The sequence below is a fragment of the Xiphophorus maculatus genome, chromosome 22 (assembly GCF_002775205.1).
Source record: "Xiphophorus maculatus strain JP 163 A chromosome 22, X_maculatus-5.0-male, whole genome shotgun sequence".
Classification (NCBI taxonomy): domain Eukaryota; kingdom Metazoa; phylum Chordata; class Actinopteri; order Cyprinodontiformes; family Poeciliidae; genus Xiphophorus; species Xiphophorus maculatus.
In genome coordinates, this window is record NC_036464.1 from 1366195 (window position 1) to 1392312 (window position 26118).

The 26118-nt window shown below is 40.5% G+C and overlaps 1 protein-coding gene across 2 annotated transcripts in view; it reads right to left on the reverse strand.

The window, feature by feature from the left end:
* Window positions 1-2381: 2381 nt before the first annotated feature.
* The window catches only part of smoc2 (SPARC related modular calcium binding 2), a 28892-nt gene continuing 5155 nt past the window's right edge, over window positions 2382-26118 (reverse strand). Inside the window, exons 2-14 of one of the 2 annotated variants that reach the window (XM_023327967.1) lie at window positions 23139-23301; window positions 20474-20571; window positions 20251-20350; window positions 18581-18622; window positions 18242-18283; window positions 13237-13278; window positions 11560-11634; window positions 9957-10143; window positions 8479-8561; window positions 4218-4317; window positions 3456-3703; window positions 2710-2747; window positions 2382-2486 (exon numbers count right to left, since the gene is read on the reverse strand). In XM_023327967.1, the coding sequence (XP_023183735.1) occupies window positions 2463-2486; window positions 2710-2747; window positions 3456-3703; window positions 4218-4317; window positions 8479-8561; window positions 9957-10143; window positions 11560-11634; window positions 13237-13278; window positions 18242-18283; window positions 18581-18622; window positions 20251-20350; window positions 20474-20571; window positions 23139-23301 (1242 nt within the window). In that variant the 3' untranslated portion in view covers window positions 2382-2462. Of the gene's footprint in view, window positions 2487-2709; window positions 2748-3455; window positions 3704-4217; window positions 4318-8478; window positions 8562-9956; window positions 10144-11559; window positions 11635-13236; window positions 13312-18241; window positions 18284-18580; window positions 18623-20250; window positions 20351-20473; window positions 20572-23138; window positions 23302-26118 lie in introns of both variants that reach the window. The other variant, XM_014471435.2, reaches the window with a different exon arrangement.

The following is a 26118-nucleotide window of genomic DNA, read 5'->3' on the forward strand; positions in this document are numbered from 1 at the left end:
CTGGTGTTTGTAAAACAGCCAATCCAGGAGCGGATTTCATTTTTCTTGGCGCTGATTGGTTGGACCCCGGTGATGTGGAAGGCCAGAAGTGGGCACACTTTCACCAATCCGCTAATGTGCTGATAGTGGGGCTAATTTTTAGTTTAGCGCTTTTGCTAACATTGAAAACATTTAGCGCACTTAGCTAAATGTTTTAATTAAGATCAGGATTTTGAGTTCTCTGTTTACAAAATGCAAGACATTGAGAAATAATTATTAATTTTGTTTCTCATTAAAAACCAAATTGGCACATTACTTTTGTGGGTTTTTCTGGATTCAGTTCAACAACTTCTAATGCTGTGGAAAGAGGGCATTTAAAAAGGTCAAAGGTTATCCAGCACTAATCCACTGTCAGTAATGATCTCTCCTCTGTGTTTCCCTGGGGTGTTAAACCCAGACCATTGGGCTGGATTAGATCACAGAAAAGAGACTGATGTGTTAATCATAAATTAGAGGTTAAGCCAGAGCGAGCGGGTCAGTCTGAGGTCAGCGGCTCAGCACTTCACAGATTTATAAGGGCGAAAAGCCACGGCTGATTACTTAGCAGCCCCAGCATAATCAGGCAGGAACAAAACAATGCACAGTGGTGTGAGTCAAAGCTGGTCTGAGCTGAATGTTGTTGCTCAACAGAGAATCTTTTCAAACCTCAGAGTGACTGGGGTCGTAATTATAAGCACCCAGAGGGAAGGCATTTATTAAGAAGGAAAAAACATCATCCACCAGTAAATGTTTTTTTTTACAAAATCAATATTGCAACAAATGGCTTCAATTTTTTCCCCTAGAACCATTTTTAATTTAATGACATGTTTTACATCATTATTCTGCTAGAATTCCCCATGATTTTCAGTTTTCTGGCACCAGCCACACATTTTTCTGTAAAATATCCTGGAGTTCAAAGAGTTCATGATACTCTAAAAGACTCTCACATCCCTTGGAAGATAAATAACAGTCTACATTTCCAATATTAATGGTGGGAAAGAAAAGGCATTTTTTGGAATACCTTTCAAACAATTAGTTCATCATAATCCAAATGACTTTAGTTCAGTTTTGTCAACTTTCTCTTTTTTTCACATTGTAGCTGATTCTTGTGTATTGATTGTTTGCTGATCTGTTTAGTCTTTTCATTTTAATAGACTCAGAATTTATTTTCCAGCTTTCCGTGTTCATGTCCACAGCTGATCTGCATTCAGTATTTATTCTCACCTGTTTCCCATCTGGAGATTTTGGTGATAATGGTTCACAGTTGGTCAGCACAGTGGACCAATTATATTGCTGCCTTGCAGCAATATTCTCCAGTTTCAGATCCCAGTCGCCTTCATATCCCTTAAAGCTTGAATCCTTATCCAGTCTTGTTTCTCAGATTATGTTTTAAACTTTTTAATGTTTAGCCAGGCGGCTGGATTAGTTTTCAGCCATATTTTGATTTAAGGTGATCACATATCTGGTGTTTGTCAGTATTTCCTTTTTTGAAGAGCAGTTAATTACATACAAAATGTTCAAAATAGTCTGAAAACATACTTCTGAATCCTTAAAACTAATTAGATTCCCTAAATCCATATTTAATAGAAACATACGAACGAGGCTGCACATCATGTGTTTTCAGTACGTGAGGAAAATCTGTAACAAGAACAGCATCACTTGTTCTTCCAGTTTAAACATATTGGCTCAAGGGAACTGGCAAACCTTTGTTAAACCGAAAGATATACAACCTCTGCTGTGTGTAACTAATACTTGGCTCTTTGAGAAGATGTCGACAAGCTGTTTTATTAAAGGCCGTGTAAAAAACCCACAAAAAAGCAAATATAATGTAAGATTTATATGACAAGATAAACTGTAAAACATGAAGCAGGTTTCAGGAAAACAAAGAGACTGCCTGATTTAACTTTATTTATAATCAATGAGACAGACCCACACCACAACATGTATAAAAGAGTTCTTTATTTCTAATAAAGATGAATATATGCAAACATATGAGACATTTTTATGATTTACTGCATGATTATTAATACATTCTTGCAAACTGCTTTACAAAACACAAAAACATATGTAACAGATAAGCAGACAAGATGATGTGGTCTAATTTATTGATGCTACAGAGCAAACTATACAAATATCTGCCTTGAAAACTAACTGGGGCAAAAAAAAATCTAGCATCAAACATAAAAACCTGCTCTGCTTTTTTAAAAGTAAATTTTTAGACACACAAAGGACACATACATTGTATGTGTTAAGTATTTCTTGGATGTAAGGACATAAAACGTTAACTACACCGTTCACAGATTCAGCAGTCTGTTTAAATATCTAATTTCTACAAAGTGAATTTACATTTTCTTTTTTTTTTCTTAAAGTACAAAGTGCAAATACTATAGTTTCCACTGTTGCCGATTGGTGAGGGTAGATTCTGGGACTCAGAGCGTCAGAAGTTAGCCCTGTTTCCTCACGGGGTTCTGTGGAGGGAAAATTAAATCCTGTTAAACAAACTGGTTCATGTTTTTACAGTTCACCTAACTCCATATTCAGGATTCACATCACAGATAATATTACACAGTGGTGGGTACACTTCCGCTAACGAGCTAATAGCCAAGCCAGCTTTTTAACTATGTAAACAAAACTGATTTCAGTAATTTAACTCAGATCATGCATCTAATTTTCCCATTAATTTTTACTTACTAGTTTACTGGAAGGCAGGTCTTCCCCCGATTTGGCACCTGTAAGACAAAAGCAGGTTTTTAACTTCAGCAACCTAAAAATGAACAACAAAGTAGAAAAGTTCAGACCTCACTTTGCTAATAAACAGAGCCTTTAATAAGGAATATTGCTTTAGTTGTGCTGCAGTAATAAAATGACAGATTTACAACAACATAGATGTCCCAGTTTTTTCTTTTTTTTCTACCAACGTCCCATTTTTGGACAGATTTTGTTGAATTTGGCACCTGGGGAAAAAATGTTGCAGTTTTTGTATATATACTTATTGATAAAAGAATAAGGTTTTATTTTTTAAAGCAAGATTTAGGGTTATTTAGGCTGCTTCAACACTTGCCGAACAGTAAAGGTCTCCAACTATTTACTGAAACACACACACACCTCAGATGTGGAGTTTTACCTACGGAATCGTTTTCATAAATCAGAAATTTAATCAAAACTCTGTTATTGGAGTTTAAAGATAGGGAGCAAACAAAAGAGTAAAGTTTGAATCTGATTGGTTGAAAATCTCCCACCTGAGGCGTGCTGGTTTAACTCAGTCAATTATTTTGGTTTAAATTACATTTCTCTTCATGTTAGTAACCCAGTTCTGTTGTGATCCAAATGTATTCTGTAATAAGCAGATTGAATTAGTTTTGATTTAGGTTTTCAGCAGCAGATAGTTGGGATCTGTAAAGTGAAGGGATTTTCCAGCCGTTTTTTATGCAGCTTACCGTCTTCCTTGGTCACCCCGAGGCAGCCCATGAGCTCCTGCAGCGACAGCGCCTTGTCGTTGCTGATGTCACAGTACTCCACAAACTTCTTCACACACTTCTTCGGCTTGGACTTTTTGCGCAGGAAGCGCTTGAAAGGCTTGATCTCCTTCTTTCCGATGTCTCCGCTGCCGTTTTTGTCAAGCTGGCTGAAGTACCAGTGGACGACTCTCTCCTCCAGAGTGTGGCTGGGGTCAGGCTCGGCCATCCTGAGGGACAGCTGCATGTCAGTCAGTCTGAACATCATTGAAAAGTGGATTTATTTCAGTAATTTAACTAAAATAAAATATCTATGCTATTCAGATTCATTCACATGTGTCTAACTTTTATTTCTGTTAATTTTGACAATCATAAAAATCCAACCTCCAGTTTCTAACAAATTGGTATTATTATAAATTATTATAAAAAAACAATAAAAATGGTACAAGTGTATCCATTACTGTACATACTATGAACTCAATAGTTGTTGTTGGTTGGGGCTCCTTTTGCCTTTGTTTTGAGCTTCACTTTGTGAACTGAATTACTGAAATAAATGAACTTATTAATGACATTCCAGTTTATTTTTCCATTCATTGATCCTGTGCTATTTCATCATATTATTAACTACCGTAATATGAATGTTTCTGCTTGTTAGGAGGGTAAACTGCCTTCATGCCTCGAGGTGAAAAACTGTGGCCACTGATGTGATAAGTAATTGCAAGAGGAACGTTTTCACTTCCATACCTTCCGGCGGATGCTGGATCTGTGACAGCATGCACCATGTCTGTCGACAGCGCGTCAAGAACACTCGTCAAGAACTCTGTTTTCTTTGCCCCAGGACAGCCTGCAAAAATCCACCACAGACCAGAGTTTGTAGGAGCATGCTGGATGCAGTTCACTGGCTTTGCAAAAAATGCAGTACAGTCACTATTAGGAACCTGATAAATGTTGAGAAGAAGAGGCAAATCATGTTGTCTTAATATGAAAAGCACATAAAACCAAGAGAGGAGTAAATACATCATCTTACTTTCTCCAGTAAAGATTGTTCTGAGCAGCAGGAGGAAACGATTTACAGTGTCACAGACTCACTTGGTTCAGAATAAAAAATAAAGGCTTTCCTTCAGCAGTCAAAACAACCCCAAAGCGGGTATTTTGTGGTACAGTTAGTACTAAAAATAACTAAAATAAGCAAGATCATGTTATAAAGTAAAATCCATGATTGCTACCTGGTAAAAACAAACATTGAAGGATTATTACTTGCGGAAAGTTGAGAAAATTCAGTGGTAGAATGACCCTAATGACAGTAATTGTCTGTCAGGTCATAAAGTTTTAAGAGCAACTTGACCAAGGATGCTCCACAAAAACTGAAGGCGACGAAGGCCTGAGAGATTCTTCCTGCTTTCTCACAATCTGCGCCTGCAGAGAACAAGAAGTCCTGCGCAGGTTCCTGCTGTTTTTACGGCCCTCGCCTGCAGGGCCAGATTCTCCTGTGCAGGAGATAATGGCAGCTTTGGGCCTCTAACAGGTGGTGACCAGCATCCCAGTGAACACCCAGCCTCCTCCAGGCTCTCACTTGTGAGCGTTCAGCGCCGAGCCGAAGGTGCTGCAGAGGACGGACTCTGGAATCTGAGCGCGTCAAGCGTTAGCTGCTTCCTCTTGGCAGTAAAAGCTTTTTCTTTGGGGACTGAGAGAGACTAGCGCCAATGTCTGTCTGGACAGTGTTTAACTGTAGGACAGTAATGTGCCTGCAGTCGCTCTAAGGAAATTGAGTTTGGCTGTTTTACGTTTATTTTAGAGCTGCAGTGGCAAATGGCTCATGTCTCTTTTTATAATTAGTGTAGCTGTATTATACACAAGTTTGACAGACACACCACAGAATCTTAAAGCCTTCACTGCAAACACACAAAGTCTTATCAAGTATTTTTTGTCTATTTCTCGTGCAGATATCTTAGTACACTTCAAATAAAAGAAAATAACTGAGAAGTAATTTTTCAGCAATAAATTGGAGATTGTTTTAAGTAGATTATTCCTTAATATTGATGACAAAGAACAAGTTCTACTGAGAGATTATTTCACTTGTAACATGGGAAAATGTCATCTTAGTAAAATAATCTGCCAATGGAAGTTGTTCTTTTTTCATCAATAAGGAATAATTGACGTAAAACAAGCTCCTATTTATTGTTGAAAAGTTACTGGTAAGTTAGTTTTATCCTATTACTAAAATATTTGCACTAGAAACTAGACAATACTTGGTAGGGCTGGTTTTTTTGCAGTATGCATCATTGAATTGAATTGAATTGAATTGAATTGAATTGAATTGAACTGAATTTAATTGAACTGAACTGAACTGAATTGAATTGAATTGAACTGAACTGAATTGAACTGAACTGAACTGAACTGAACTGAATTGAATTGAATTGAATTGAATTGAACTGAACTGAACTGAACTGAATTGAATTGAACTGAACTGAACTGAATTCTGCCAATCTTCCCTAAAAGTCACCCTGTCAGATATATTTGAGGACATGCATCAGATTTCTTTATGGAAAACATATTCAAAACCTTGTATTATTTTCATGTCACTTCACAATTATGTTTACGTTTGTGTTAGTTTATGACTCAGAACCAGTGAAATACGTTGGTTTGTGTTTATACTGGGAGGAAATCTGAAAGGCTTCAAGGAGTATGAATGGGTTTGCAAGACGATGTAAATGAAAAAAAAAGCCTAATTGCTGAACCAGACTCTACATGTCTTTTAAGCGACTGGCCAGTGGGTGTGTGTGTGTGTGTGTGTGTGTGCGTGCGTGTGCGTGTGTGCGTGTGTGTGTGCTCCTGTGCATGGCTGCTAATAAGAAGCAGTGTTTTTCTGTGGAGCCACACGGAGCAGAACTCTGTCAGCACTCACAGCCACAGCTCACGACGCCTGCCCCAGTGCTGCCCAGCCATCCCGCTCCAGCGGCTTGGCTTTCCTCTCCCCCCCTTCCATGGCAAGGCGCTCCGTTCTTGCTTCTCGCCCCATAAACCTCTCAACACCAGCGCTTCAGCTGCAAATGGGCTGCAGCCATGTAAAGGCAACATTTATAATTATTCTGTGTTTGCTCTGTGACGACGTTTACAGTCGTTGACGCAACTGCTTATGAAGAAAACAAGATGCTTTGTTTGTTTTTCACTATGTTTTGGCTTCTTTCATAATTGGAAAACTTGGTTCACATTATGCATGTAAATTTGGCGGGTTTAGAATGAAGTCTGTGTCCATCAGTGCATAAAGTATTATTTGTTGTATCACAACAGTCAGGATGTCTCGAGCATGAGGTCTTTCCAATAGCACAGTTTTCTATCTCCACACATGCCACTTGAGAGTAGAGATGAGAGATATTTGGCTTTCTAAGAAGAATTTATCTGTGAGCTAATTGTCTCTGTGCTTCTTATGAAACGTCCCTGATGCCGCCTGCGCTGAGACGCAGAGCTGTTCTGCTAAATGCAGCACCTGCGAGGCGAGCGCATTCCCTGCAGCGTTCCCTGGCACTGTGTTACATAAACAGCTGTGGATGAGGAGGGAACAGAGGCTGCTCTGTTCACATGCTGCTGGATTATTAAAATGTTTACCAAACCAACAAAAATAAACAAAAAAAAACATAAAAAACAGCTGATTTGCCGAGAAATACTCGGATTTAACTAGGATTTGTTTACATGCACAGGCTGAAAACCACAACTCTAAAACAAAAAAACAAATCACTTTTTAGCCTAAAGTTTTTATGTCAAAGTTAATTCCAACAGGGCTGAAGTGAAAAAGAGATTGAGTGAGGTGCTGCAGAGAGATAAAAGCTGAATTATTAACATATCATATCAAAAATAAAGAGTAAGAATGCTGCTGTTAGCCAAACAGTTCAGCAAACTGCTCTGCATGAAAACATCGTCACTGAAAGAAGTCATGCACTTCAACAAAGATCCTACGGCTTTTAAGGGGAAAAAATCAGGCCCATAGCACCACATGTCCTCCACCGTGCTTCACATTGATCATAAGGTGCTTCTCTCCAGTCATTCACTGTTTGTTTCAGGCCAGATTTTCTTTAATTGTTGCAAAAAATAAAAATTGTAAAAAGGTAGTTTAATCTGACAAATGCACACAGTTTCTTTTAATGTTGCTGTCCCGTTTTCCAATTTCATCATTATTGCACTTATGTCATATTTTCTTATCTTTCTTGTTTTCAAGGCTAGCTAAGAGTAATAGACCTCAGTGTGTCAGGTTGACTTATGTCCCAGAAAAACAAGGAATCACACATTTCAAATTAAGAGCTTCTTGAACCAATGAAATGTACACAAATTGAAAGTTGATTTCTCTAAGCTTTTCTACTTCTAACAAAAATAACTTTAAGGCTTTTTCCATCTTCATTCACAGTGTCTACAACTGCTTTCAAACAAACATTCTGTCCTGTTTGTGTTTTGTTTCTAAATTCTCCCAAATCCATTCAGACACATCTGCAAACATTGCAGTCAGATGCAAGCAATCTGATTTTATCCTGCAAAAGTTCCCCTTAAAGCAGTTTTATGTAATTAAGACAAAGGTATGAACATTACCCTAAACCGATCTTCTGCTTTTAATTTAGCTATCTGCATTGCTATCAGTCATAGTACCACCACCTGTCTCTGGCATCCTATTATCCATTATCTGCAGCTCACCTCCCTGCTGTTCCTCCTCACTGCTTTCATTCGCTGTCCTTCATCTCCAGTGTCAGTTGAAGATTAATCCTCCCCCAATCCGTCTCTGTCTGCCTGCTTATTGACCAGTGAAGGGTGCTATCTGGTAATCCTCTGCTCTTTATCAAGCTTTTCCTTGACCATCAGTGCTAATGATGTCTACACACACTAACAGGCACAAACACACACATTGTTATCAAAGCATTGGAAGCTTGGCAGAAGTTTGAGGCCAAGATGTTAAAAACATCCCCATGTGGTCTGAAGGAAGAGGAAAAATAAAGACAAATTCCAGTAACTGGAGAAATACCTTGGAGATGTCTGCTTTTATAATGGTCCTTTGGTTTAGTTGGATGAGCTCTGGCATTACCGTCACACTTTGGCTGTTCGTACCTGTAAAAAAATGTGAATCAAGTCAAGGTTGCATGGGACCTAAGGGATTGTTTACAACATTGAAGCCCTCATCGTAAAATCTGAAGAATCCTGTGTTCCAGTGACCCCGGTCACTTAAATCTTAGGGATCCAAATGATCATTCTGTGGTGAACCAGGGGCTGTGAAACTCATCCAAAAAGAGGGGAAGAAGTTGGAAGTGGAATGAGGACAGAAAGGGGAGGGATGGTGTTAGAAAAAGAGAGGCAGCCAGGGAGCGTGGGACACAAGGATGCCTCCACAGCCTCCCTGACAGATAGTGTTGTCCTTCTAGCTGCTGTTTGATGGGGTCAAAAAACTGGCCAGTGACAAGGAGGAAAAACCTCACTTCCATATGTGCCCTAATGTGCTGGCTGGCACTCTGCCTGGAGTCCTGTTAATGTGATACCTTGCAATGCAGCTTAATAAGAATGTAGCTAGTCCTCAACTGTCAGCTTGCCTGACCTTTGACCTGCTGTTATCCAGTCCACTGAGTCCATCTCTGGTATCAGCAACACAGATGTCTGTCAGCATGTCAAGGTCAGATGTGCAAGTTTAGCGGGTCGTTTCATGGAACCGTCATGGCACTGGCCTGGTACTGGCCTGGTACTGGCCTGGTACCAAAAGGTTCCATAAAAGCTACAGGAAAGAACCTGAAGTTTCATAAATCCTCCAGGGAATTTCATTGAAACTTGGAATGTTTCAGAAATGTTCAATGAAAGTTAAGAAGTTTTATAAACATTCCAGGCAAGTTTCATGAAAGTACCTGAAACTTTCAGAAAGGTAAGAAAGGTAACTTTCTGTAACTTTCTTACTTTGAAAAAAGTTCCATGAAGGTACTTGGTAAGTCTCATAAAACGTTCATAAAAACTTCAAGAAAGTAGCAGGTAAGTTCCATTAAAGTACCTGGTAAATTTCACAAACATTCAATTAAAGTTTCTTAACCATAGGTTTCATAAATGTTCCAGGAAGGTTTCATTAAAGTATCCAGTTAATGTCATCAAATTTTCAGGAAAGTTCTAGAAAAGATCCTTGAAAATAAGCTAATAAATTCCATAAAAGATCCAGGAAAGTACTGAATAAGTTTCATAAAAGTTCCAGGAGACTCCTGGGAAAGTTCCTTGAAAGTACTTGGTAAGTTTCATAAATATTCCTTAAAAGTACAAGGTCAATTTAATCAACACCCCAAGAAAATAACTTTCATAAAAGTTCTACAAATGTTATATGAAGAAATAGAGGAAAATCTTTAGTCTCCCTCCAGAAGAGTGGGAGTTGGGACGTTTACTTCAGTTAATAATGTTCACTGACTGCAGGCTCTCCAGTTAAAGTAGGTACATATCCCCTCCAAACATGGATAAATAACATTTCTGGTTGCCCACCTGGTTGAAGTTCCTGGTATTGGCCGTCCAGTATCCACAAGCACGCACCAACAGTAGCCAGTGGAGGGGTGGCATTGGACAGGTTTATAAAAGCCGCCTTGGGCGCAGTCTGGCACAAACACGGCGTCATTATTTCGCTGCCTCCTCTCCTCCAGGGCCGACTGTTGCTCCTGGTCACATGATGAAGCTGGACAGAGTTCAGAGTTCACACACAGATCATCCAATGCTTCCTTACTAAGCTCTGTACAAAAACATCAATTTTAACTTAGGTGGTCCAAGTGACAGGACTTTTCGGAAAACCTTCTTACGCACACTCTGTGTAAACAAAATGATGTGTTTATATTTTATTAAGAAGATCTCAATCAGATCTGGCAAACCGTGCTGGATTTCCATCACATGCAATGGTTCTGATTTATTTTCATTCATTTGCTAAATAAAAGCAGCTGTCCTCTCAGCACACTTGTTATATTTGAGGTACTTTCTGAGGATGAGTCTTTGGAGACATTGTGAGTAGACTGCTATATCAGCCCCTCATTGCACTGTTTATAGACATTAACAGGCTAATGACTAAGTACAGCTCCCTTTGCCCCAAGTTAAGTAAATATTTGGACACTCCTTATGCCCTTTGTAGGTGTGTGTGTGTGTGTGTGTGAGAGAGAGAGAGAGAGAGAGAGAGAGAGAGAGAGAGAAAGCAGAGTGATCATTACCAAGTATATGTGTACTTGCTCCAAATTTCCAATAATAACACAATTTTTTATGATCTTGTCTTTTGTTACATACAAAGAAAACGCAGCGTGCTGGATAGGAGAGAAACTATATTTCACAGAGAGTGCAGCGTGCTTTCATGCAGCTTTCCAAGGGAGATAAGAGCACTGAAGTCAGAAAAGAAAGGAGGACTTTTTAGTATACGAGCTTTTATTGCCAAGCTCTCGCTCTCTTTGCTGCATGCCTCAAGGCTCTGAAGCCGCTGTGGGATTATGGATATTCTTTTTCTTTGTTTATTTTCACAGGGTATCTTCAGCCACACAAAAGAGACCAAATGAAATACCTCTGCACTTTCTAAGCTAACTCTCTTCACTCTGTGCCTCTTTATGGGCTCACTTTGTTGGGGTCGGGGTGTTTTTTTCACCCCAATACTCCAAAGAGCATATCGTAATCAAAACCACCAATGCAGCATTTCTCAGGCTTATTATTGGCTGTAAATTATGATAATGGGATTCACGCACAGACCCACACATACACAGAAGGTTCTCATCTATGGGCCAGTCTAAAATACAGAAACCAACATATTTCCCCCATGAGCATGGAAGGGGTATAAAGATAAACACACACGTGCGTAAAATGAGAAGAGCTGGAGATCCTGCGTTTGTGCCATGTGGTGATAATTACAGGTTTGAAGCAATACAAGAAACCACAGTGAAACAGATACTCAAAGCCTGATGCACTTCAACACCAAGATCTATTGGTTTCACAACCCACCATCAGTCCTTAAAAGACAGGAACAGCCTCAAACTATGATTGCTTACACACGTCAGACAAACTCAACATGGACTTTCTGCTGAGATTTGAAGACATCTCAAAGTTCAGCATTAAAGAAACTCACGTGATGCTCTGGATCTGTTCTGCCGGTTGCTGTTTAAGTGCACTGACCACAGGTCAGGGTACGGAGAAGTGACGTCTGAAAGAAATCATTAACACAGCATTGTTAACAGGAGTCCAAAACACATATGCATATTATCTGAGAAAATCCAGGTAATAAAACTCAAGCTACATGCTATGAAACACAGACTTCAGGAGAGGACAAAGTAAGCTACATGTGGCTGCTGTTGATAAAAGTGGAAAAATGTCATTCATTGAGGTTCTAATAATCTTTGCATAACTGACTACCAGAAACTGAGGCGATGGATACTCTCTTGCCTGGAATGGTAAAACAGGAAACTAAAAGTTGTAAAGGTTTCAAAAGTTTATATTAAGCTGATGAAGTTGTGCTTTGACCTGACTTTCCTCAACCAGATCAACACAAAAAGTTACAAAAACTACCAGATAAGAAGTGGAGCCATCATCAAGTATCTCCTTCACATGAATGGCCTCAAGATTGAAACACCGACTCACTGATCTACCTCACTAGAACAAGTCAAGGCCTCTGGAATCTCATTCAGACTGGATAAGGGTGGCCTCATGGTATCCAACAGACTCATGGCGATCGCAGCAGAGGCCAACAAACTATGACAAGTCAACAGTGCAGGTATTTATGACAGAACTAAAAACATGGCAAGAAAAAGAAGAAGTCAGAAGTCAGTGACAACCTGGAATGTACAAAGAGTAAGACAAGGTCTGGAGGCAGAAACGTGTCGTCTCCACTGGCTAAAGGAGGAGATGGCAGCTAATGATATCGAGAAAAGGAGCCTCTTAAAATAAGTTCAGCGCCCAGAGTCTTGATCCAGGCACGGATCATCAGAGTGGGAGGAAGATTTGGCAGAATTATGAAACCAACATTTTAGGAGAAAGATGTTTACATTTCAATGCTTATGTTACAAGAACGTTGTGATTTATGGACTAAAGTCTGAATCATTGGATCATTTTTCATGTAACTGCATCACTGATGCGTTTCTTTTGGTGCAGTAAGTCAGGATCAGGTGATCCTAGTATTCCTTGTCAAATTCAAAATGTTGACTTGAATGTAAATAGTCCAAATCCAGTGTGCGGCACAGGTCAGCAGAAAAGATTTGTCTGTTTTAAAAAACTCTTGCTCTCTTCACAAGCAGTAACTTAATCCTAGCTGCACATTAAAATCTTGTAACTGGCTTCATTTGAGAGCACAATGAGTGTGTGAAATGTGGAAGTTGAGATTAGATTTGGTTTGTGTTATAGTCTGTGTTTATTTTAAGATTAAACTTCGTAAAAATAAACTTTGTGAGATTCACAGAAATAGGCTCTGTTGCAGAGACACGTGACTGAAGGTTGGTCCTTTCCATTCGAGGATTGTTCATCCTGAAGATTATCCTCCATAGAGACACATAGTTTTCACATAGAGACACATATTTAGAGAAACAAAGTTATTTTACACTCCCATAAAGAATTATTATGTTTACAGACTTTAGTTTGCAGAAAACATGTTTCCTGAATGCTCTTAAAGTGCATTCTAATCGTTGTGCCTAAGGTTTCCATGGACTCTCTTTCTGCCATCTTTTCTGCTGCTTCTGTTGTCATTCTGAACTCCTCTTCCCTCATCATCCCCACAACAACTGTAAGACTTTATTGATGATGAAGAGCAGCTTACCTTCTTCCTCTGGAGGAGATGGTGGCTCCACCGGGATAGGTTCTGCGTTTAGAATGGAGAATATTTGCAAAGAGACTACAATTACAAATGTTAGCAAGGTCAGACAACACATTACAATGTGATTTTGCACGTTGCCCAGACAGGAAAGATGAAGGGGGAACGAGTGAAGAGAACAGAATGGAAACAAGTTGGGTGTGTGAAAGAGTTGACTTGTAATGCTAAAAAGGGTAAAGCAGAGACCCGTTAAAGATGAGGAGAACTGGAACCAGTCATTCCTGCTTTTTTTTCCATCTTTTCGTGTGGATAAAAAAGCTGTAGAGAGGTGGGAAAATTTATAGGTGAAAACTGCAGCTGGCAAGTGTGAGGTGAACCAGTTACCAGAGGGAAATCTGAGTATATGTGTTTGGTTTTTGTTTGTTTGTTCTGTGGTGGGAGAGAGGCAGGGAGGGAGGCTCGGGGTGAAGACCATGACAGTCGGTGTGGTTAACCTCAGGCTGGGTCACTCTGCAACACTGAGGTGTTTCACAAACTGCTTCACTAACATACAGCTCCACAACCAGGAGCTTAATGGGAATAAAAACTTTCTTCAACAATTAATTTCAACTGAAAATCAAGAATTTACTTTAAAGGCAAGGTTGTTCTGCCAGCCATTCATCTTCTCATGCCTGTTCACTGTGTTGAAATGCAATCAGTTACTGTGACTGAGTCAGACAGGCTATTATCCCACTCAATTTCAAAGGCATATTTATGAGTTGGATTTACAGTAAACCACTAATAACGGATCTTTACTTCGTGGCCTTTTACACGACTGTAACACCTCTCTTAGCATCTGCCAGGAAACCCCCATGCTATTTGTGGTCATAAGGCATTAGTTTTACTGCCGTTTGTCAGTCGTCAGCTGCATATGACTCCCGAATGTGAAAAAAAGATTTAAGTCAAGCAACTAAATTGTGCTTAAAGCAAGGTGCTTGGTGTTTAAAGCCTTATGTTCTGATGTAAAACTGCTGCATTGCAGAAATATTAAAGCACCTTGAAGTTTGTCACATGGTGCTAAATGAAAACCACTGACTTTTATCCATTTCATTAAAAGAAATTATGCAATAAATCAACAAAAAGTGGAGCATAATTAGGCAGTAATGAGAAAAAGGTCAATTTTATTCAGAATATGTAACAAATAAAACTGGAGTTGGATTCAGTCCATTTGAGTCAATAGTTTGCAGAACCACCTGCACGTCATTAGGCATGACCAGCTTAGCTAATAAAGACTGTAATCTATGAGTCTTCATCTTTTCAAAATAGCTCAAGATGTGAACAAGAATTCTCAACTGTCTCCAAGATTCTCAGATTTAGGATTCTGCCGTTATTTTAATTATTTTGCTCTGATCTATCTCCTTGTTTACACATTTTTGTTGTGATTTAGCTGCAGGTTTATTCCAGTGCATTTTTGAAAGCAGGTTTTGGAGTAGAACTTTTTGGAAACACTCCCGCAGAGGTGTGAAGTACTCTGCGCTTGTGAAAGCACATACTGTATGTGCAGAACGAATGGCTGCAGGGTTTGTTATACGCATGGCTGAGCAGATAACAACAGCATTACTCTGTACTACTTCACCTGTTCAATTTATGATGTGGAATAGCCTATATATGTTTTACATGAACACTTTGTTAATCAGAATAGGAGAAGCGTTGCCATTTTCTGAATGAGCTGGAAGCTAAAGCTCTAAAGTGGATGTTGACATCATGCTAAGATCACAGCGCCATCTAGAGGCCTGGCATGACAACTACAGCAGATTCAAGGTTTCTATCAACATCTGAAAATACTGAACGTTTCTAGTCAGCGGTCTTATAAATGTAGCCTAAACCTTTGCATTGTAGCTCTGACTATAAGGTTACTGTCTTATTACTAGGTTAGCCGCCCACTGACCTGCTGCTCTATGTGGGACTCCAGCTTTAGGTAGGTTTGCAGTTTTGCCATCCTCTTTCCATGCTCAAATGTTGGCTGGAACAGAGCTCTGAAAAGGATTTTTTCCATCAGCATCGTGACTCTGCTTGGCTCAAATCATTTTCCATTACAACTGAACTCTAGTGGGTGTTTTTTTCAAAAGTCGTGTGGACCCAGAACCAAGAAGTAGTGCAACGTGATCTATACATGACAAAATCATAACAATGGAGGACATGGAAACCATGTTAGCTCAACTTTCTGTTCATTGTCCTTACAAATGTTCAGTTGAATTACTGTAAGGGAGTCAGTGACAGACATTCTTCTGTTGAAGCATTTTCAGCTGACTCAGCACAGAACCCAGTGAAGTAGATGAAAAGGTTCTGGTTCCACGCGGCCGTTAGCGCAGAGTGGAGGCATGTCAAGTGAAAAAGAGCCAGTAGACGTCGAAGGCTTGAGAAAGATGTGTGGCCTTTGAAGAAAAGCTGGATTTAAACTGAAATTAAATTACTTACAGATGGACTCTACTTACTAATTAGGTGGCTCTATTTACTTCTGAGGGGAATTTGATTTTATAGTGTTTTATTTATGGGTATCAGAGTTAAAGTGGGCTGAAAATAACTGCATCCCAGATTTGATAAAATTTGTAAAAAACAAATTTAAACCACTCTTTTTTCCACTTTTATGCACCACTTTGTGTTGGTCTATCAACACAACAAAATATGACTGTAATTGGGTGAGTTCAGAAAGCAATTGGTTACCCTAGATTTAATTTTGGGTTATTAGACTAGAAGTGGGGTGAATAGAAATGGTAAAAAAGGTTGTAAACCTTTTCACCTCACAATGCTGGGCTATGTTGTGTTCATACATGTACAGTCACATACAGTTCCGGTAAAATACACTGAAGTTTGCGGTCGTAACGTGACAGAATGTGGAAAACATCAAGGGCAATGAATCATTTTGCAAGTCACTGGGTGTTGTGAAGCGCTTTGGGTTCTGATGGGGTTCTTTTAAATCAAAATATTAATGCAATCACAGTTATTTTCGGTGCTGGCACACCACAAACCTACAGTTTATTCTTCTTTTCACCACGCTGTTTATCCAACCAGTTCAGACTGAACCACAGCCTGTCCCTGTCCCTCCCTCACCCTCCTTCCCACACTCCTCCTCACTTGATATATGTGTAACGACCTGGCTAAGATGGACACTGTAACAGAGGGAACGCACACAGTCACGTTGGCATGAATAACACAAATGATTGCCCGTACACGTTATCGCATCAGGAATCTATCCAACCAAACCCAAATCAAGCTCTTTGGGAAAACTTCAAATTCCATCTGCTAAACAAGTTGAGCAGATTTAACAAATTCTGGTGCTGAAACAAAGGAAAACATAGTGGTTGTTTATCTGGAAAAAGTCAGAGGTTTAATGAGAGACAGAGTGGAATTAGGCTGGAGTTTAATCGGTGGATGTTTCCTTGTGTCTCTGGAGGCTCCGGCTGAAAAAGAACCAAGTTGAAGAGTAAAAAATGTTAAACAAGAGGCTCATGAGGCTTGTTGATTTTATTGCCTGGTGAAGGTAGCAGGTTAAGCTGCTTTTGGTCCGTTACAGTAAACCACAAATTCTCTCCTAGAAACGAATTCAAACCAAGAAAATAACAGATTTAATACAAATCTTCTCCATGTGATTTCTGTGGCAGATATCAGCGGGTAAAAAACACATAAATTGGTCATGCTAAGGATTTTCAAGTACAGAATGAGAATAAATCTAGATTTTGACAAACTATACAGCTCAGAGCATAAACCTAAAAATCTTTAAGTAATAAATCATGAAGAAATCATTAAAGTACAACTCAAAATGTGTTGTTTTAGCTATGAACTTTGTTCATTTTAGAACATGTTTATATGGTCTTTTCTTGCTAGATGCTGAAGGAAATATGCCTTTATTAAAATGGACAATTTAGTATCTAATTCAATCCTATCTTATAACCGCATATGGATGATGACGTCTGGTTAGGACCCATGGAGCGTCACTGCTATTGTTCTACACAGAAAATGTATTGTTTTTTGTAAAACAAAGGCTTTTGTAATGGGAATATGTATGAATGTTTATTGTGTGAGCAGAAAAGGACGAAATGACGACTTTTATTTCCCCAAACTGGAAATGTGCAGTAAGTGAGGTCTGTAAGTTTGAAAAACTGAAGACTTTTGGAAAGAACAACCAAAAGCTAAGTGAGGAGACTACATGGCTTATTCCACAGCTACAATAATGAATCTAATGTTTGTCCTGGGTGTTTATGCTCAACAATCAGCTAATGACACATTTTTTTCTCAGTGTTTGAGTAAAACAAACAACAGATTGTATATCAAGAGTTTGACTGATACAAACACTACAAATGTGTAGCATTAGCTTCCACAGTAGCTGGTCTTACAGCGTTTGTGTGATGTAATATTGAACAACTACTTTACAGTATTTTTGGTAAACCCTCAGAACTTTTTCTCAGCTTGCTCATATATAAAGTATTCTGTTGTTGGAGTACAAATACTGGTGAGAATCAGAGCAGAACTTACAAGGTCGACCTTAATGACGCTAAAGTTTTTGTCTTTTGAATTATAGTTTTTGTCGCAAGCATTAATTTCAGATGGCCTGGACTTTTAAAACACTGGGTATAGTACTGGTGTGTTAGGTCTCAGTGTAGATGCTTTTCAGACATTCCTCCTTGTTCTGCTGCTCCTAATGGATACATTGTATATAAATAATTGCCTTTTAATAACCCAATCAAGATGGAGGCTTTGCTAATCACAATATTTTTTCTTGGGTAGTCATTGTGTTATGCCCTGATGTCCATGTTCAGTCAACCTTTGGCTGGGTTTTTCTTACACATTTCCTGACGTGGCACATGAAACTTAATTTAGGTATTATGATCTAAAGACCTGGATGAAATTGAATAGGAAATGTTGGAAAAATCTAATATGTATGACAATAAGAGCTGCCTGCTGTCAAATAGTCACACCGATAGTTTATATCAAGGGGAAAAGGCTAAATACATAGTTAGTTCATTTTTCTCACCTGGTTTTGGATCTATGGAGGTCCCTCTGTCTTGTTTTGAGCCTAAAAAACAATGGAGTCACAATTACAAAAAAATCTGAGCCGCTTTTACTTTAAATAGTGGATTCTGAGGATTTTAAGACATTATATTTTCGTTTGTTAAGCTGATCCAACTGGCTGCAGGTAATCATTCAGTCCTGCTTCCTTTCTATCGGCTGTTTAGCTTCTACTGCCAAAAGCTGTTAATGTTAACTTCACAATCAAATATAAAATCATGCTGTCACTACAACAGATGACACCAACAACGTCAGACTGAACATGCATTTCTGATGAATCAGGGTGTTTCTGTAATCTTCTCACCTGGTCTCGGTTCTACAGGAGCCGCTCGGTCCTGTTTGGAACCTAAAAACCAACAGATGTATTCAGAACAGAGGTAAACTGTCTTGGTGCACCACTCCAACATTACCACTGGGCCCCATCTGGACCCTTTTGTATCTGATCTCTACGCTTAATGTAGATTTGGAAGTTGCTTTGCACCAGCTGCTGCTGGGTTGAGACCCTCTGATTAGTGAAACACCGACAGCCTCCCAGGCGGTCACAGGGATGTGCAGACAGGACATGTGGCATTATTTAGGGGGTTGTGTAGTAGGGACTGTCCTCCAAAAATTTTGACATTCCTTACAGTACAAACTTTGTTGCTTAACTCTGCATCGTGGATTTTCTAACCGGCTTGTTTAGACCGCAGCCTGGAGAGTTGAGCAATTTTCCTGCCTGGATTGAGCCTACAACTAGATCCCTATGTCCTCTCTTTAGAAACTTAAAATGCAATGTTGTTCTGTTAGGGATTCATATATCATCAACCCATAAAATGAAGAATAGAATCATGACGACGAAGGAACATGGCCGGCAGGTCAGAGAGAAAGTTGTGGAGAAGTTTAAAGAAGAGTTCTAAAACAAAATGGCTTCAAAGTTCAATCCATCATCTGAACATGGAGAGAGGATTTACCAACCTGGCAACACACAGAGGTCCATCTACCCAGACAGGGTGATTAACAAGAGTAATCATTGCAAAAGCAGCCAAGAGGCCCAAGGTAGCAAAGGAAGAGAAGCAGAGATCCACAACTCTGACTGGAGAATTTGTTGCCATGACAACTATAAGTCAAACACTCTAGAAATATGTTGAAAAAGTACAATAAAAATGTCCCTCAGTGGATTTTGCCACAATCCATGCAGCAAACACAACGGGCATGTGCATGGCGATACAGGGTGGTGGCACCATTATGCTGTGGGAATACCTTTATTTACCAGTGACAGGGAGGCTGATCAAAGTTTATAGAAAGATGGTTGGAACTAAATGTTAAATGGACTGAATTTAGATTCCCTTTTCTAATGACAGGCGACTTGGGGTTAAGTTCCTTGCTCAGGGGCTCGGCAATGTGTGACAGGAATCAAACTCGTACTGTAAGCTGGAGACTGCAAGATAAGCTCTCCTCCCACTGAGCCACAGTCACGCTCAGAATAAAGGGAAATCCAGGAGACAGCTGGATGTGTTAGAATGGTCCAGTCAAAGTCCAGACACTGAATCCAGTAAATATAAGGATATAAAATTTATATCCTGTGTCGTTCAGCTGGTAGAACGCCATGTGCAGAGGCTGAAGTCCTCGACGCGGGCCATTTGCTACACGTCCCCCCCTCTTCTGTCCAATTACTTTTAAATAAATGACACTAGTGCTTCAAAAAACATTATATCTCACAGTCTGTTAAAAAAACACATTGAAGTTTGTGGTTGTAGCGTGACAATGAAGAAAAGATTCAAGATGTTTAAAATTCAATGACCATGTCCTGCAACTTTTAGATGCGTCTAAGAGTCCCTGGTCCAACGCGCCTGAATCAGGCTCCTCAGTATACGGTCCAGGTCTCCAGAGTCCTGCTGATGAACTTGTTGTTTGACTCAGATACATCTAAAAGTTGTAGGTCTGGATTTGAGGATGGTAAGATTCCTTAACGTATTAAATTCAGAGTTTACCCACCTTGGCATCGAGGTTTTTTATTGACGACAGAAGACCCACTGATTGGTCGCCCGTTGGGTGTGACACACCAGCAGTATCCGGTGTAGCTGTGGCACTGAACCTATAAAAGTAGGCTTTCAAGTGTTACTTTCTGGCAAAGTCCAAACAACGAATCGCTTCTCTGGGTGAATGTTTTGGCTTTAATTAGGAATTTAAGCTTAACTTATGCAATGTTGCTCATTACCTCGCTGTAAGTGCCGTCAGGGTTGCATACGGGAACAAAGGCCTGTTTCTTGGCTTGTTGCTCTGTGTACTTCTTTTCTGCGACACATCTGGATGTTTCTGAGGAGAACACAAATCACAACAGTTGCTAAACATCAGAGACAGCCATAATTCAGCCCACAGCGTAGCTATTTTTTTATTTATTTTTTAAATACTCCACAACTATGAAACCAACATACTTAAAGAGTCAGAGGGAGATGCTGAATCTTGGAGATCATGAAAGAAAAACAGAAACAACGTCGGGGGAGGGAGGAGACACAGGAGGGGGAAGTGGTTCAAGACATTTCGGAAGCTGCAGATGTTTGTGCGGCTGGGAGCCGAAGCAGGAACACGAGTCTTATTGGGAATGAGTCCGGAAAACCTGGTGGTAAAGCCATTACCAGGGGAAGCAGCTCTTTTTGATCCAGCCAAATATTCCAGTCACCCTAAAAAAAGGGCTGATGCAGGAGGAAAACCAAACCCGTCCTTTAACGTCTGCATTACTATCGCCTTAAAGTTCAACCATCTGGATTACAGCGCTTCTCAGCAGAAAATGCGGGTCGGGAACTTTTCACCTGTGCACACCTTGAGTTTTCACATGTTGCAGTGGGGCCGAGGCTCATCCCGTCATTCCTCAGGTGACTCAGCTTACCTGGCCAGCAGCACCAGCTGTGCAAACACTCAGGAAAATGTGGAGCAGCGATGAGTTTGATGGTAACTTGTTGTGACACATCAGCAGCCTGCCAAGCAGTGCCTCTCTGGCTGACAGCTTCAAATCTCATTAAAACAATGACTCACAGTAAGTTGGAAAGTATTCACCAGCACACATTTGAGCGTCCACTGGACACTTGCTGGTGCTGGTGTGTCTCAGTCTGGAGGGTGGCCACGTGTTTCAGGCGACACCGATGGGAGATGCAGGATGTTCCGGATGGAGGGAGCGCAGTGAGCTCAGGAGCTCTAAAGTTAGCTGCAGTGGAAAATCTAAAAAGCCGTCGTCCTCCGAGGCGAAAATGTCTGGAAAAAATTACGAGACACTAGAATCGTCTGAGCGCGGTGATAGGAAACAAATGTGGTGCCACTCTCACCATCCTTGAACACAATACCATCCCTGTGCTTTCAAAGCAGACCGGCCCTCTGGTTTATTTCTCCAGCCGATCCGCTCTCCATCGCCGGGCCTTTCAGTCCAGAGGCAGGGGGAGAGATGAGGGAGCTAATGCTACTGATGCATACATAACCAATTTCATGGACTCTTGTCTTTTCAGCTTCCTAGTTGGAAGCCCCTATTTTGCGTAGCGTCACTGTCAGCTACGTCCAGATGTCTGCTCAGAAAGACTGCCATGGAAACCCACCATGGGTGCAAAATCGTTGAGCGGTTTTCCATCATAGGAGACTTTTTTAAAGCGAACCTTTTCACTTGCATTCTCTGCATTAGTGTTCTAGCATGATAAGAAAGGGGCATTGTCTCCAGTCTGTCGAGCGACGAACTGGTCTATGAAGCTGGTGAGACGGGGGAGGTGTGGGGGGCGAAGCGTTGGGTGAACAGTGAACGAGTCTATGAGTTGCTTGACCCTCTGGCTTTTCATCCCTCACTAATAAATGTGTTAAATTCTCAAGTTTCTCATATTTTTTCATGGAACAAAATGCTACCGGGTTTTAAATTGTTGTTTTATTAAAAGTATTGTGCTTGTTCACATTTATATCCAGCTTTCCTGAGTCTATGCTTTCTAGAAGCCCCTTCAGTCTTCTGGTGAAGTGATAATGGATGCCACCGTCTGTGGATCGATATTAAACTTTATTCAGCCGTGAAGCGTATCATCACAAGATAATAGCTAACAAAAAGAAAGCACAGCTAACAGCAACGACCTTTTGTGGAGCATTGACTGCAGCTTCAGTAGAGAAGTCTGGATGTCAGAGCTAAGAGTGGTGGGATTGTGATGTGATGCTTCACTGACTTCTTTTATGAGTTCATAATTATAATTTTCAGCCATTTCTAACTTCCTGATTTACTGCTTCTGGCTTCTGGTGCAGAATTATGACACACCGTTTGATTAAATACAACATGACCGTTCAGACTGCAGACGCTCTAAAAACAGATACAGATCCGAATTAGTTCCACATATAGAAGTGGGATAGATCAGATTTTTGTGGGGGTGAAAAGATCGGAAGTGGGTCTTTCAGACGGCAGTGAAAATACATATGGGCAAAAAAATCAGATTTGGGTTGCATTTGACCCGAACACAGCCTCAGTGTTGATTTATTCTAGTAAATAAACTAAAGTTTGTGGTTGTCACATGACAAAACGCTGAAAAGGTTTGAGGGGAACGAATGCATCTGAAGCACAGAGCTTCACATCACTTTGATGAGACCAGTGAGTCTTGGCAGACCACTGCGGAGCTGAAATCATTCAAACCAGTTAATAAGTTTCAAATAAATCAAATCATTTTATGTTTATTGTATTAGCAAACAAAACTTAAAATCTTGGATCCATTCAGACCGAACCCCTCCCCCCTTCCCCGCCCCTTTATTTTTCTGAGTGCTCCTCCATCTCAAAGATTTAATTACACTGAAGTGGCTTCTAATGCAAACCTTCCCGACCCCCACAGCCCCTCCACCCCCAGGCAGCGCTGAAGCGTGACTCGTGACCTGACCTTTGCACGGCCCTCGGCTGACCTCCAGCTGGGGGTCGCGGCACTTGGCTCGGAGGTACTCGCAGCGAGATGTGAAGGTCCGGCCGTCAGAGGCACACAGGGGCTTCCGCGGCGCTCCGGTGCATTCCATGTTGCACTCCTTATCCTGATCCACCCGCAGAAACTGCAAAAGTAAGAAAGGAGTGGAGCATCAGGGAAAAGTTGGACAAGCAGGCTATTTCTGGGAGGCAGTAATCTCTGAATCATTACAGTTTGCAACAAAAACTGAGAATTTTATGGGATTCAGTTAGGAGATGATATCCTGTTCAAATATGTTATTACACTTACAAATAACTTTTCAGCAATAAATAAGAACTGCCTGTGGAATTTCTACTTCTACCGACAGATTATTTCTCTAAAAAGATATTTTTCCCATCTGAAAGTGGATCAAATACTTTTTCATCAATGTTAAGGAATTATTGACTTAAAACATTTATTAACATCTATTTCTTGTTGAAAAGTTATTTGTGTTAGCTTTGTCTTATTTCTAGTGTAAAATATCTGCACTAGAAAATAGAAAAAAAGATTTTGTGTTTGTGCAGTGTACAATATATGATTTTCACATTTTGTACTTATTCAGTTAACTCAAGTAAGCCATTGATAATATTCAAATTTATTGTGATGCACCTGCAGCTGCTTTCAGGACAGAAGTCCTTGGAGGACGTCGTGCAAACTGTCCATCAGTCTTGTGAGAAGAAAACAAAGCGTAGCATTTGTTTCTTAAGACACAAAGAAGCAGAAACAAATCAGTGCAAAGTAAAGTCAACAAATGTGGCTGAGGTTTATTTTTCTTCATGGTCCTGCAGAAGACTTGACAGACACATCCGCTTCTCTTTGTCTGTACAAACATTGCACAGGTATTCACCTGGCCTCACTGCTAAACACGTCCTGCTCAGCCATGAAAAGAGAAACAAGGACAGAACGCGTCGGATCACCTGAGTCAATGCCACCATTGTGTCTGCAGCAGCAGCAGCCTGAAACCCCAAGAGAAGGGTGTGTGTGTGTAGGGGTGTGTGTGGGGGGTGGCAACAAGCATGAGTGCTACAATAAATAAAAGACTGAATACAGAACACATCGCTCAGCTTTTCATCCAGTTTTTGTGCAATGCTTTTACTTTGGGAGGCATAATGAAGTGGGTAAGGTGGAAAAATCCAAACTCCTCACCCGTTCCAACACAGGTGCAGTCACATTCAGAGATAAAGACGGGAACTCTCTGTTTCCTCCTGTTGAGACACTTCTCCTCTTTTGTGCTGAGAAATGCTCAAAATCTCCCTCCATCACTTCCCAAAAGCTTTGCCTGTCTTTTCCGTCACCGATCCGAGGCGTGAACCAGACAGAAACTGGAAATCAGAATCAGAGAAGACATTGTTCCAGGAAGAGGGCGGTCGGGATCATCAGCAATAAAAAGAAAATTTGTAGCGTCTGACATTTTACAAATGAAGGGAGAGATGAGAATTGGTGGCTGCCCCCCTCCTGCACCCCTCATGAAGACAGGTATGGCTGCAGGGCTGCATGCACCTGGGAGAGGGCAGGTAGGGGGGGTGGATTTGCCCTGGGCCTCAGTGGGGTGGTGGGGGGTGGGGGTCCCACAGCCCACTCTGTCAGCCCGGCTCATAAATCTTTGTGTGGGGAGATCAGAGTGGAAAGGCCCGTTCAGACACATCGGAGGAGAAGCCACGAGGGATTTGTGCTGAGACACATAAAAAAAGTCACATTTTATGAGGCGATGCATATCAGCTTTAAATATGTTTTACAACGACAAAGCATCACAGAGCGCTCTGATATCACAGGTGTGCACTGATGTCTCTTTTAGATCCTGAACCTAAAGGAAGGAGCAATTTGGTGTTTCTGGCTTGTAGAATCTATGATGAATGATGAGAGTTAAACTACAAAGCTAACGGCTTCCCACAAAGAAATCTAAAGCATGAAAAATCACAGGTCAGAGCGACAGAAAAACTCAGCAGCTGATTCTGGTGTGGTCCAACTGGGATTCTGGACGATCCGTCTCCCAGCATCCAAACACGTCCCGTCATTTGAAGAACTACCGCTGTACTTTGATGTTTAAATATGAATATGAAATACTGCACTGTTGTGCTCTTTCAAAGGCTACATAAAGATGAGAAGAAATATATTGTTTCTTCTGGTAACAATGTGGATAAAAACTAAACACCTTTTATGCATTAAAATAGTCTTAAATAGTAAAATTTAGAAAAATCCAACCTTTAAATTGAGTAAATTTATTCAAAAACAAAGAAAAACAAAACAAAACAATAAAAAACAATGATGGTGAGAAATAAATCTCCAGAAATGCAATTTTCTTCAAAATAAATTTTTATTAAAAATGCTATTCATTTGCTTTTCCAGCAATAATTAATGTATATTTTCCTGTTTTCATGGTGCATAAATATAATTTTTTGCATCCATTGCTCTGAGCCACTGATCATAAAGGGAAAGTTAAGAAACAGACTTGAGTCTGATTAAGGCGACTAAACAAGGGTAATGTGAACGCATCCTAAGTCTCCTAGATGTGATTTGATCTAAAGTCTCATTTTCCGTCCCGATGGTTCTCCGTTTCCTCTTCTCATGACTTTTTCACACCCTTCCTCTCATCCTCCAGTTTCTCCATCTCTCTCAGTTCCCTTTTATTCTATGGTGTCTTTTGCAAAGGCACTAGTAGCCATCCTGTGTGTGGGCGAGTGCGTGTGTGTGTGTTTGACCAAAAGGCTTGCATTGGCCCTCCAGCTCTCAGCGCAGCAGCAACAGGCCCCCTAGCAGCCAGCAGACTGACAACCCTAACTGAGTCTTTCAGCAGCTCAGCATCCTGCTAAATGGTCACTATACAGCGCACAGCGGAGCGCAAAACGCCTGCAGGTTTACCATAAAGCTTTGAGATCACAGCCTGGGAAAACACAGCAAGCCATGAAATCAGCCAACCACGAAA